The sequence below is a fragment of the Oryctolagus cuniculus genome, chromosome 10 (genome assembly GCF_051225735.1).
Source record: "Oryctolagus cuniculus isolate XC-2025 breed Fujian yellow rabbit chromosome 10, ASM5122573v1, whole genome shotgun sequence".
In the NCBI taxonomy this organism is placed as follows: Eukaryota; Metazoa; Chordata; class Mammalia; order Lagomorpha; family Leporidae; genus Oryctolagus; species Oryctolagus cuniculus.
Genome location: NC_142876.1, coordinates 112,425,064 through 112,438,329, shown reverse-complemented (window position 1 = coordinate 112,438,329; position 13,266 = coordinate 112,425,064). Strand labels below are relative to the sequence as shown.

At 58.8% G+C, this 13,266-nt stretch overlaps 1 protein-coding gene, 1 long non-coding RNA gene and 1 pseudogene across 32 annotated transcripts in view; 1 reads left to right on the top strand and 2 right to left on the bottom strand.

The window, feature by feature from the left end:
- Positions 1-13,266, bottom strand: part of LOC103349169 (uncharacterized) — a 34,017-nt gene that overhangs the window by 19,343 nt on the left and 1,408 nt on the right. For 3 of the 29 annotated variants that reach the window (XR_016215035.1, XR_016215032.1, XR_016215029.1), the window contains exon 3: positions 593-3,459. The exons of the other annotated variants lie outside the window; for them this stretch is intronic. This is a non-coding gene — a long non-coding RNA (uncharacterized LOC103349169). The remainder of the gene's footprint in view (positions 1-592; positions 3,460-13,266) is intronic. 29 annotated transcript variants of the gene reach the window in all.
- On the bottom strand, positions 3,484-10,127 carry LOC149124420 (uncharacterized; annotated as a pseudogene). Its single transcript, XR_016214599.1, has 2 exons — positions 7,009-10,127; positions 3,484-6,700 (listed from the first exon to the last, which is right to left on the bottom strand). The product of XR_016214599.1 is annotated as an uncharacterized LOC149124420 (transcript).
- Positions 10,275-13,266, top strand: part of GATA2 (GATA binding protein 2) — a 13,486-nt gene continuing 10,494 nt past the window's right edge. The window contains exon 1 of one of the 2 annotated variants that reach the window (XM_008260327.5): positions 10,275-10,569. Coding sequence is in view for 1 of the 2 variants with exons in the window: in XM_051851780.3 (XP_051707740.2) it covers positions 11,737-11,766 (30 nt within the window). In the remaining variant the exon portion in view is untranslated. Of the gene's footprint in view, positions 10,570-11,531; positions 11,767-13,266 lie in introns of those variants that run through there. The other variant, XM_051851780.3, reaches the window with a different exon arrangement.

Sequence of the window (13,266 nt, the reverse complement as noted above, 5' to 3'; positions counted from 1 at the left end):
CGTGGGAGCTGGCACATGGCGGGTGTTCAGAGCCAAAGGCTTTCAAATTAATACTAGTCGTCACAAGGATGGAGGGATTTGTGGTAGTTTCCAAATCCATTCTTCCCCCTCTCCCTAGGATTTTAGCTGAATGCGCGGCCTTGGCCCTGGACCACGACATGTTCTGGATCTTAACATTCACTCCTGGAAGGGCAAGGGTGCTGCCTCCATCTTGTTAGGGAGCTGCAGGAACCTGGAGATCAGCCCCACACCTGACGGCTGGCTCCAAGGCTGCTGGTTCTTTTCAGCCGCTGCCTGGAGACAGCAGGGTCTCTAGGAACCATCTGCAGCCTGCAGTCACCCACAGCTGACGGGGAGAGGCTCTGGGAAGGCAACACATCGGAGGGGACCTGAGGTCTATCCATCCAGGAGCCATGTGCCTTCAGGGGTAAGAGGAACAAGTGCAAACGTCCTGGGGTGGCCATGTGCCAGCTCTGTCCGAGAAACAGGAAGGAAGCCAACTGGGCTGGAGTGGAGCAAAGTGAATGGAGTGAGATCAAAGAGGCAGTGAGTGATCAGCTCATGTGGGTTCCTGAGTGAGCCCGGCACTCACGTCTGCACAGGAGCCCTCTGGCTGCTGGGTTTGGGGATGCCGGGAGACTCCTAGTGGGGAGGCTGTGGCGGGAACCCCGGGGAGAGATGATGGCAGTGTGGGCCGGGGTGGCCCCAGTGTTGGTGGGAAGTGGTGAGACGCAGGAATGGCAGATGTCTGGGGGGTGCAAGAAGGGCAGGGGGAGGGCCCACATGCCAACATAAGTGATTCCAGGGCCGGCGCCGTGGCTCAATAGGCTAATCCTCCGCCTTGTGGCTCCGGCACACCGGGTTCTAGTCCCGGTCGGGGTGCCGGATTCTTTCCCGGTTGCACCTCTTCCAGGCCAGCTCTCTGCTGTGGCCAGGGAGTGCAGTGGAGGATGGCCCAAGTGCTTGGGCCCTGCACCCGCATTGGAGACCAGGAGAAGCACCTGGCTCCTGGCTTCAGATCAGCGCGATGTGCCAGCCGCAGCGCGCCGGCAGCAGCGGCCATTGGAGGGTGAACCAACAGCAAAAGGAAGACCTTTCTCTCTGTCTCTCTCTCTCACTGTCCACTCTGCCTGTCAAATAAAAAAAAAATGTTAAAAAAAAAAATAAGTGATTCCAGAACACTTTTTTCTCCTTCTTAACAGTCGCCACATTATTTCCATGGGACTCAGAACACACATAACCAGCCCTTGGTACGCGTCATCTGGGGAGTAATACAAAGTTTGCCTCTTGGAAATAATTTGTAGCATAAAGACATGCACTGAGAGAAAGAAAAAGAACCAGGGAGCCGCACAGGGGATCCAGAGACACGACGAGAACCTCTATAGATACTGATGCGCCCCGACCCCTGCGCTCCCCACTCGCCCTGCAGCTGCGCCCTCCTCCCAGCCGTGGGGGGGGGGGCCTCCTGTCGACCCTCTGGCCTTGGCACGTGCTCTTCCTTCTCTCGGAATCTTGTTTTGCAAGATTGTCGTCAGTCATTTTAGTTTTCACATGGAAATTTGTAACCCATCTGGAATGTGTTTGAATGCCTACGAGATGTCCAGCTTTATTTCCCTGCACATGGCCTTCCTGGTGCCAGCAGGGACCTGCTCGTCCGCCTCCTCCCTCCGAGTGAAGCAGCACCTTTGTCATACAGCACACGCTCACAGATACCCGCATCTACCACCTGCTCACAGGCACTGGGGCCTATTTTCACATTCTCCATCCTTTCCATTGTCTATGTCTCTGCCAGTGCCATATTGATTTGATTAGAGTGGCTTTAGAGTGCCTTCTTATTTCCGGTAAGGCAAAACCCCCACGCTATTCTTTTTCCAATTTTCCTTGGTTATTCTTGGGCATTTATTCTGCCACATAATCTTTGAGGTCATTTTATCCAGTTTTTTTTAATTGTCCTCTTGGTATTCAATTTGAATTACATTACATTTAAATGGAAAATATGGGAGAACTGACATTTCCTAAGTTTCCCAATCCAAGATCTTGTCCTGATCTTGTTTTAAAATCTTCTAGAAGGTTTAATCCCATTTGTGTTTCCATGCTTTTACTTCGTTTCCATAAACAATATATTCGTGGTTAAAATTCTGCCAGTCCTCTCTCCGACGGTGACATCATATCCCTTGCACCTCTCCACACAGACACACACAATGTCACTGCCACACGATTTCTCTTTTGAAGAATGTGCCACCATCATCTGTGTCTCCAGCACCCAGAGATGGGTCAGCAGCCTGGGTCCAAAGTTCCTTTCTTTGTTTGTTTGAAAGTTTATTTATTTTCATCTACTTGAAAGGCAGAGAAGCATAGACAGTGAGAAAGAAAGAGAGAGAGAGAGCGAGAGAGCACTCTTCCACCTGCTGGTTCACTCCCCAGCTGGCCACAATAGCCGGGGCTGCAGCAGGCAGGAGCCAGGAACCAGAAATTCTCTCTGGGTCTCCCATAGGGGTGGCCAGGAGCCCAGGTACTTGAGCCATCCTGTGTACCTCCTAGGCATACTAGCAGGAAGCTGGATGGGACACCCAGCAGCCGGAACTGGAGCCAGGCACTTCCATACGGGACACAGGTGTTCTGAGTGGGAGCTTAACCCGCCGCACCAAATGCCTGCCCCACATTTATTCATTGCAAAGTTTTTGCTTTGGATTTTAACCTTTGAACATAGAGGCTATACATGTAACATGTATGTGTGTGTGTGTGTGTATCTACCTACCGACCTCTATCTATATAATTTCAACACTCATCAAAGGGGACACAGGCGAATCTTCCTCCCACCTAGGCCCAGTGCCTTTTGTAGATTTCAACCACTGTCACCAGCGCCTCTGCTTTTCTATCAAGAGAGTTCGTGCAAATACGTCAGCAACCATTTGTGTATCACTCCTTCGGCCGCTCGTCAGGACGGCACCCCTCACACCTGTGCTTTCGCGCCAGTCCTGTCTTCCCAACACCCCGCGGCAGCACACAGGGCACCCGCCCTCCTGCTCCACACTAGCGTCCCCTGCCCCTCCACACTAACGGCTCCTTTCCCATCTTTGGTCACAGCCTCGGAGCTCCTGCTGCATTTCGCAGATGTAACAGCGCATCCAACCAAGTTCCATGATTGAATTCCTTTCTCAAAGGGACAACAGGGGCTGGTGCTGTGGCATAGCGGGTAAAGCCGCCGCTTGCAGTGCCAGCGTCCCATATGGGCGCCGGTTTGAGTGCTCGCTGCTCCTCTTCTGATCCAGCTCTCTGCTATGGGCTGGGAAAGCAATAGAAGATGGCCCAGGCGCTTGGGCCCCTGTATCCGCGTGGGAGACCCAGAGGAGGCTCCTGGCTCCTGCCTTCGAATTGGTGCAGCTCCAGACATTTGATGGAAGACCTCTCTCTGTCTCTGCCTCTCTGTAACTCTGCCTTTCAAATAAATAAATAAACCTTAAAAAAAAAAAAAAAGGACAACAGATCTGAAAGTTTGACAGCGTCTCATTGCCCACCCACTGGGAGTGTGCCAGTGGACGCCCCCACCAGCCTGCCCCTCCCTCAGCCCCTTTGGCACGCAATACATCATCGAATGTTTTGACATCTGTTAATACTGACAGGTATAAAGTGATATCTCAGTGGACTTCATTTTTTAGAACAGTCATACTGTGGTGTAGTCATCACAATGTAAAAGTTCACTTGTGTTGTGTGTACACCAGTGAGCTGGAGTAAACTCATAGAGTTACAGCCACCACCACAGTCTCCCTTCACCTCAGCTATCTCACGGTATTTTAAAGTTTCACATCTCTGGGTAACATCAAATACATTTTCATTCGAGAGCCATTTCTATTTTCTTTTTAATGAGTTTTCTGCTTGTGCCCTTGGCCCATTTTGTATGTATATTTTCTTAGTGATTTGTGGGTACTCTTTGCATATGATGGCCTCAGTTTGGTGTCACAAGCACCCTGCAGTCCCGGTTCTCAACGGCTGGTATTCACAGACTCTACTGAAGTGTCTGCCTCTGTACTGCTCTGAGCTGTCGACACATGGTGACTGCACCCAACTTTATTCCACACCACACTGCCCGGCCTGGGGCCTGTCCCATGCCTCTGCAGATAAGCTTGCATTCAGGCGCTGGTGCTGTGGCATGATAGGCTAAGCCTCTGCCTGTGGCACAGGCATCCCATATGGGCACCATTCAAGTCCCAGCTGCTTCTCTTCCAATCCAGCTCTCTGCTGTGGCCTGGGAAAGCAGTAGAGGACAGCCCGAGCCCTTGGGCCCTGCACCCACGTGGGAAACTCAGAGGAAGCTGCTGGCTCCTGGCTTCGGATCGGTGCAGCTCTGGCCATTGCGGCCATCTGGGGAGTGAACCAGTGGATGGAAGACCTCTCTCTCTCTGTCTCTCCCTCTGTTGGTCTGTAACTCTGCCTCTCAAATGAATTTAAAAAAAAAAAAAAAAAAAGCTTGCATTCAACACCAGTAAGTACAGGTTCTTTGCCCTTGGAATTCTTATCATTTGTGATCAGTCATTGATCTGGGTCGTGAGTCAGGTCGGGCTCCTCCGCTCCACTGACTGCGCCACTGGGGCTGTATCCTTGGAGGTCCTTACAGTGTGGCCTAGCACGTAATTTTAAAATGCTGCTTGGATTATTTAATTAATTAATATTTTACAGGATCTGGAGGGAGAAAGACGTTATATGTTCTGCTAATGGATGTGGGGAAGAAAGCCTGAACCAACCCAGCCACAGTACCCAGGGTCTCCACGAGGGACACAGTCCCTACCCCGGGGCCAGAGGTGTGTGGCTGGGGACCTGGGGCACCAGCTCCAGGGGTCGGGGCCACAGAATTCAGCCTTCTGTTGTGGTATAGGAATGCAGGTCCAGCGTAGCCAATCTTACCATGTTTAAAGAAGATTATTCATTTGTTTATTTGAAAGGTAGAATTAGAGAGAAATGAAGAGAGATTTTCCACCCACTGGTTCACTCCCCAAATGGCTGCAATGGCTGGGGCTGGGCCAGGCCGAAGCCAGGAGCCAGGACCTCCATCTGGGTCTCCCATGTGAGTGGCAGGGGCCCACGCAAGTACTCAGGCCATCATCTGCTGCCTTTTCAGGCACACTGGAAGCTGGGCCAGCAATGGAGCGCCCAGGACTCAAACCAGTGCTCCTGTGGTATGCAGTGGCTTAACCCGCGGCACCACTACGCCGGCCCTCAATCTTAGCAATTTTTTTTTAAGAGAAGCTGAAAATGCAGTCTGTACTTGAAGCTGCACTTCTCAGGCCCCCAGACTCAGGCCGCCAATGTGCAAAGCCTGGGCTCCGGACTCTTTCTGTCTCCTCGCTCCTGCCTCACTCTCACAGCAGTCCTGGGGGGAGGTTTGCAGAGGCGCAGCCTGAGGCTCCGAGCGGGGCAGGAATCTGCTTTCGGCCTCCACCAAGGCAGGGCCGTGTGTGCGGTGTGGACGGGAGTGGAGGCCCGAGGCCCCGTCTGAGCTATCCCATGACAGAATTCCAGGGGAGAATCAGTCGAGGCATTTCTCAGGAGCGCCTGGCCAAGGCCTTTCCCAGGGTTCGCCCCAAGCCTGTCTGGGCAGGGTGAAGCTTGGCCTGGCGCCCACTGAGCCCCTTGTGGTACAGAGCCGGGCAGGCGAGCTCACCTCGAAGCCCAGCCAGGCTGCCGCGTCTCTGCTCTCTACGGTTTGCTGTCCGTGCCCCATGCACAGCAATTAATCATCACAGCCGAATAACAAGCCTGGGATAATTATCTTGTATTATGAGTGACGTCTCGCCCCAGGGAGGCCGCGGCTGCCTGAGAACTGGCCACCAAGTGTTCTCTGCCTCTGGGAGCGTGGCAGGTGCAGAGGTCCGGAGGGTCCTCCGTGGCTCGCTGGGGTGGCTTGGTGGGGCCAGGCACAGCAGGACAAAGGCAGGGGAGATGGTAGGAGCCTGGCACTCAGGGCAGACACAGGCAACCCCCCCCCGGGGGGGGGGGGAATTCCACCTGTTTTGAGATGGGAAAGAAGGCCGCTACCTTTGGGCAAGGAAGGGCCACTACATAGTTTGGCTTTTATTCTAAATTCAAGGGGATGCATTCTCAGAAATGATTCACTATCAAATAAGCTGTGGCATTTGGCAGATGTCCCCCCCTCTAGAATTTCCTGCTCATCCATCCATCCTTTCAACACGCACCTTTGGAGCACCTACTGTGTGCCCGTCTAGCCCTGGGAACACTGCAGTGACCAAACAAAGCTCCTATGCCCCGGAGAGCCCTATACCCCGAGGAAGGGACCCCCCCCAAACCCCGCCCCAGGCTGCCGGCTCTCGCACCCCGGACTCCGGGCGTCCGCGGCCGCCAGGTGGCGCTATGGGCCTGCGCATGGGCCGCAGCCCGGCCCGGGGCGGCGAGGGGGTGGTGGTCGTGGGGCTGAGACCCGACCCCGGCGGGGGAGGGGCGGCCGGGCGGGGGGCGGGGCCCGCGCCGCAGGTTGTGTGACTTTGGGTTTGACCTGCCTGGAGATGAGCTAATCCCGCCGTATAATAGACTCGCGGGAGATAGGGAAAATGGCTGCGGCGCTATCTGCGTCGCCATGGGGACCATCGCGCGCGCACGGGCGGGGCGCGAGCCTGGAAAAATACAGCCTTTGTCGGCGGCGCGTGTCACTCACGGCGCAGGGACCCCGGGCGGCGGGGCTCGGGGCCTGCGGAGCCCCAGCGGGGAGCCGCTGGCGCCAGGGCCCTGGGGCAGCCGCATACCCGGGCGACTCCCTTGCACCCCCAGTTTTCTACCCCAGCGCTCGGCTTACACCGCACACGGCCCTCGGCCGCCCCAGCGTCTGTCACACTGCCGGCTTTGAGGCTATACGCGCAGGCATAAGGTCGGACCCCCGACGGCCCCTCCTCGACCCCCGGCAATGCACCTGGGCAGAAAGGTACCCGAGGCCACAAATGTCCTCATACAGTCCCACGCACAGCCCAGAGAAAGGCTCTACATGTCAGGAAGTTGGACCCCCGTGGACCCACCGCAGACGCACGTGCACGTGGAAGTGCAGGCTCCCCGAACACATGGTGGGGCGCAGGCGCCCGCCTGCGAACAGCGTACTCGCTTCCCCCAGCCCGCACTCTTCAACCGCCTGCCCAGGGCGGGCGCTTGCACCCGCGCCCCTGTGCATCCGCGTCTCCCCTCCCTGGGACGCCCGTGCACCCCGCGTGCCCGGTCGGACAGCCACGCCGGCCCCGGGCACACACGTCCACCACGGGGGAGCCCCTGGGCGCCCACTCGCTGCCCGCTTGTCTGATACTCGCGCGCGCGCACCCCCCACAGCCTTGCTTGCTCGGTGCCCACGCACCGGCACGCCCACAAGTGCATCCAAACCCGTCGGGCACACCCGAGGGCGCACACACTCGGCGGCCCGGCGGGCGGGCGGGCGGCGCGGGCCCCGGGGCGCCCGGCGTGCCCCCCGCGGACGGCTATCTGCCGGCCCATCAGCGCGCGGATCTGTGGTGGTAAATGATGCATTCGATGGCGGGCGCATTTGTTGTGCGCGCTCTGAAAGGGCTCCGATAATCTGGAAGGCAGAGATAAGGAACACCATTTATTCCGCGGCACTTTGGAAACAATTCCCAGCCCTGTACAACCCCATTCTCGGGCAGCCTCCGGGAGCCGGGCAGATAACGATTGGCTATTCATTATCTTCGCCGGGAACAAAGATTAGCCGGCCGAGATGAAAAATTACCCCGGACAGCGGCGCAGCCCCGCGCGGACCCCCCTGCCCGCCGCTGCCGCCGCCGCGGCCGGCCCGCGGGCTCCGCGCTCACGCCCTGCCCCTGCCGGCCGCCGCCTGGCGCTCAGCTCCCCCGGCTCTCCTTCGGGCTCAGCGGTCCGGCGTCCCCCTCTCAGGCCGGCCAGGCCGCCCAGCCCTCGCTCCTTTGTGTCCCGACTCTGGTCTCCCCGCCTTTTGGGCCTCTGCCCTTCCCCTCTGAGCACTGGCAGCCGCTCTGGGCTCTCTACTCCTCTGTATTTTTCATCCTGGCTCGCTTTCTCTGTCTCTCTCGGGTCAGCAGTCCTGTCCCCTTAATCCCATCTCTCTGACCCTTCTGCCACTTTCTGGTTGTTTGTCCCTGAGTGTCTCCAATCCTGACCCCCGTTCCCACCAGTACTTTTGTTCTTCTCTGTCACTACTGCTGTTTGGGAAAAAAAAAAAAAAAAAAAATCTGTCCTTGGGTCTCTCTGGGTGGCTCCATCCCTCTCACCCCAGAGGTCCCCACTTCTCTGGGTGTCATGCTGGGTGCCCATCAAACCCGGCCCCTGGCCGCATACCCAAGATGGGTAGACTCCTGCCAGCTCTGGCCTGGTCAGCCCAGCCCAATAACTGGCAGACAGCAGGTGCGATTTGGGGGGAGGGGTGGATGCAAGGTCAGGAACCCCCGCCAAGGAAACGAGGCCCCATAGACACCAGGGCCCTCCTGGCTTGGGAACGGGCTAGGGGGCTGGCTTGGCCGGCCCTCCCTTATGAGGGGGGTGCCTTGGGAGCGGGTGGTCCCAGCGAGGCCACCTCATTACAGCAGTTATTCAGCATGGCGCTGGCGACAGCAGATAAGCCTTATCAGCTCATCTTCCCCTCCCACAGACAGACAGAAAGTGCCCGCACAAATGGCACCCTGGAGCTCCGCTGGCGGGCTGCCCTGCTGGTGAGAAAGGGTGATCCCAGGGGATGCACCACGGTGTGTCACCCAGGAACGGACTCCTCCACAGACCACAAACACAGGTAGAGAAATACACCCCGTTCAGGACACAGCCGTCTATACAGACGCCCAGACCACAGCCAGCCATCCCTGCACACATCAATTCACTCCCAGGGTCATGCGCAGATGTTCAGACACACTTGCACACATCTCCCCTTCCCTGCCACCAGTTCAAAGTTACACTGACACACACCCATACCTATGCTGTTAAAGACAGATGCACACATGGGCTAATGCTTGTCCAGATACAAACACCGTCCCCCCAAACAGTTATCAATTAGTAAGTAGAATTATACATGGCTATCCAGACACACAGTAACACACTGCACACATGCGGACACAGCCAGGAATATACTAGCAAACACAGACACAGTAGCATGTGCCCAGATACGTGTGCACATGTGTAGCAAAAACACCAATTCAAGGACACAGGGTGCCCCCTCCCTGCTCCACACACAGACACACGCATTTACACACAAACACTTGGAAATACCTACTCTCCATGACATGATTCCATAGATACACAGGCACCGGGACACACACCCAGTTCCATAGTTCCTTTGTGCAGTCTGGGGTCAAGGTCCAGCGCCCTATACACAAAGCCTGAGGAGCCCACGAGGAGAAATGGGCACAGTGACACATGTGGCGGGCACTGCGTTGTGCTTATGGGCACAAGTATTAACCACATACACGAAGCTTATACATAACACTTATCAATGCCGTCACCACTAGATCCAAAAAGACCACAGACAGCAGGTGCCACGGGGTGGGGTGAGGTGGGGGACACAGGCACACTCTTCTCTGGGGGCACACCTGGGCACCCAACTGTGGACACCGGACACCCGAGTACTTTCAAGGCAAAGCACTTTCTCTTCTGGCCCAAGATCCCCAGGTCATTCTTCTCTCTCCCTGGGCAGCTGGAATGGGATTCTCAAATTCCTGGTAGGGACTCCCACCCTCAGCCCCTGCCTCAGCCGCTTCAGAACAAGCCCTCGGCATCCCACTCCCTCCAGTGCGGGGATCTGCCTGGGAAGCTCCACTCCTAAAACACCCAGGCCCGCTCTAGAATTCGGAATTGGAGTGGAGGTGGAGAGGGAGAGGGGGTGGGTCTACACTTAGCCAAACTGGCCAGGGAGCCAGGGAGTTGTGCGGGTACCAGAGTGTGGAGCTACCCCTTGAGTGTGCTGATGCCCAGATGGCCTGTCCAGGGATCTTAACCCAGCATCAGCTGTTTGCGCAGATGTGTGCGTGTCCGTGAGGGCATCAGTGCTCGGTACCCACGGTTCGCGAGGGTCCTGGGGGAGTCTCAGGACAGAGACTCCCGGAAAGCAGGGGCGCACGCTGGCGCTCCCGACTGGACGGGAGTGACCTGGAGCGTGGAGGAGCCGATGAGTGCTCCCCGCGTGCTCGGAGGCCCGCGGGCGGCCAGCCTGGTGGCTGGACGGGGCATCCTCCTGCCCTCCTGCGGCGCTCCCGCCCCCTCAAAGTGATGTCGAAATAAAAAGCTGCGGCCAGGGGGGAGGGAGAGGCGGCGAGAGCGCGAGTGAGACTGCAAGGCCAGCGCCTCTGGGGTTCGCCGCTCAGGTCTCTATCTCCTGGCTGCCGTCACCCCCACCCTCGCCGACCAACAGCGCCCAGCAGGCGGACAAAAGCGGCCCGCTGCGCGCTATGCGGCCCCTCGGCTCGCTGGCCCAGCGCTGCTGGTGAGCGCCGCCATCCCGCGCCCGGGCGCCCCGGCCCGCCTAAGCCACGCACCGCACCGTGCTCCTAGCTCCTCCGCTCCGGCCCTGTCCGCCCGGGGGCGCCGCCCACCGCACCGCGCTCGGTAAGTTCTCTCTACTCCACCCGGCTGGCCCGGCCCCAGCCTTTCCCGTCCCCGGCTCTGCCCGCTGGGCGCCCAAATCGGACGGTCCATTTGGCCCTGTGGTTTCCGTATTTGGGGCTCGTCTTGGCCCTGCTAGCGACTGGCACTCCCGGGCACAGGGACCTATGCCCAGGGAGAATACTCGGGGCCCTGGGGCCAGGAGGCCTGCCTCGGGCCTCCTGCCTGGCCATTTCTCCCAGCCCCAAGCCGACAGCCCTAGGCATTTCCAGAGCCTCGAAACGCTTCCCCCCTCCCGGTCCCCGAGCAGGGGCCTTTGTTTCCGCCACCCCCCATCCCGGGGCTGCCGAGGCGGATGCGCCCGAGCCGGGCAGCGGAGCGGCGGCTGCACCTGCCGGCCAGTCCCGTGCGCCGGCTTTGCGCGGCTTAACCCGGCTCGCTCCTGCTTGCGCCCCCGCGCGCCGCGCCCCGCGGTCCTTTATCCTGTGAGGCTGGGGTCCGGGTGGGGGAGAGCGCCGGGTCTGGAAGGCTCCCCCCTGCCTCAAGCCGGAGTCGGAATCCGTTTAGTGGGATTTCAATAAGAATGGGGCCGCCGCGGATTCCGGGATCTGCCGCCGGGAAGGCGTAGATGGCGTTTTGGATGCGTCTGGACGCGGGGGCATTTAGAATCCTACGGCGGTAGCCAGGCTGGAACTCGGCTTGCCCCAACCGCGAGGGGAAAGGCCCCGCGTTCAGGGGGCTCGGGTGTGGCGGCGGCTCCTTTACCGGAAAACAAGGAAGGAAATTCGTTGTTTTGGAAAAAGCCACGTCTCCCCGGGTCAGGAACGCCTGGCGGTGACGAGCTGGGGGGGTCTACGCAGGCACCTCGCGTTGGGATTCGTTTACCAACAGGCGAGATTCGAGAACCAGGTAGGGCCAGAGCGGCTGCCCAGGCGTCTGGAGAGCGTTTCCCCAGCAGGGCTCACAAATTGCAAACAAATTGCGTTTAACAAAACGCATTTACCAGTTGACAAGCCGCGGGCCGCCGGGGGCTCGGCGTAAACCAAAGCTGTTGGTGGAGGAGGGAGGAACGCGGCGTGATCCACCGCGGCTGTAACCCAGTAAAAAAGGGGGCGACTGGACTCTCCCAGGGGCCTCGCCGCACGGGGCCGGGACTTCTGGAACCCGGGAATGGGTGTCTGCGATGCCAAACGACTCAAGGTACCAAGGGCCGGGAGCCTCACCTCGAGGCCGAGATGGGGTCTTTTGATTGGGGGTGAGGGGCGAGCTGGACTTGGGCCCCAAAGAGCAGCAGGGACTGCTAGGGAAAGTCTCCCCTTGAGGACCCTTTCGGAGGCAAAGCTGCTGGCAGACAGAGCAGATCTGAGGACTCCAAGAGGGATTCTGGCCCTCTCTTGCTGGGGTGCCCCCACCTTCTCCTTCACAGCCCTCAAGGCTTTATGGAGTGTGAGTTGGGGGCCGCTAGGTTGCGGATTAAACGTCCCCGTGGAGGGCAGCCCCTTGGCTAACCGCCCCTCCACTGCAGGCCAATTAGCTAGCCCGAGGAAAAGGCGAGAAGAATTAGGTTACAAAGAGGGCAAACTTAGGGTCCCAGAGGGCCGCCTGGATGAGCGAACTTTAAACAAAGGGCATAGTAGGGAGGGCAGCTCTGAGCAGGGGAGACCTGGGCAACTCCTAGTGGGAGCCCTGTGCCAGAGCCAGGCACCCGGCACCAGGTACCCGCAGCTTGCAGGCAAAGCGTCCGAGGCTGTCCCTCTGCCTGTCGGGCTGGGATCCCAGCATCACTTGAAAAGGGTCGTTAGGAAATTCGGTTTCGATCTTCCCCCAACAAGAAATCTTGCTCCCAGGCAAGGAAAGCGGCAGCTTTTTAGTGCGATCAAAGGCAACCGCCGGCATTTCCAGCTACCCTCGGGAGCGAGCAAAAAATCGAAGAGGGGACCGTGCCCCTCCAACGGTGTTCTGGGCACCCCAAAGCCCGACTTGGTCAACGGAAATAAATCTGTTCCCAGCAGGCCTGGAGCGCAGCCCTAGATGGAGCCGGTCCTGGGGGCTGCCCCGACCCTCCGGGGACGTGTTTTTTTTTTGTGGCCGAAGCAGGAGAGGCTCCCGCTGGTGTCGGTCGGTCTGACTCCCACATATCCAGGAGCGCAGACCCTCCTTTGCGCGCAGCTTGGCGCGGTTTCTCTCTCCCAAGCGGGTTCGTTCCTACCGGAGAACGCAGCAGTCCCGCGTCCAACGCAGGAGCACCCGCGGAGGCGGAGGCGCGGCCCAGCCAGCAGCCTGCCCGCGAAGTCGCCAAAGCACCCCCGGGAGCGCCCGAGGGACCTGGCGGGACGCCCCCGTCCCCGTCCCTCTCTACGTCCAGGTCGCGCAGGCAGGGCAGTCGGTGCGGGTCTCCCGAGGCCTCTGCCCAAGCACTGCTTCACCGCCCTGCTAAGCCCCTCTGCGCGGCGATTTTCTGAGCTGCCGAGCGGGGTAATTAAATCCCCTGGCCTGCCGTCCGCTCCGCGCCAGGCGGGCGGGCAGCGCAGGGCTTCCGCTCGGGCAGGGGACCCAGCCGGACTGGCCACCTCTACGCCCGCGGGGACCAGGACGCTGCCCCGGAGAGGCTGAGCTCGAAGTGCAGACTCCGCAGACACACCTTGAGCTTTTTGCCTTTTTTTCTTTTTTTTTTTTTAAGCGCGCCTTTGACAGAAAAAG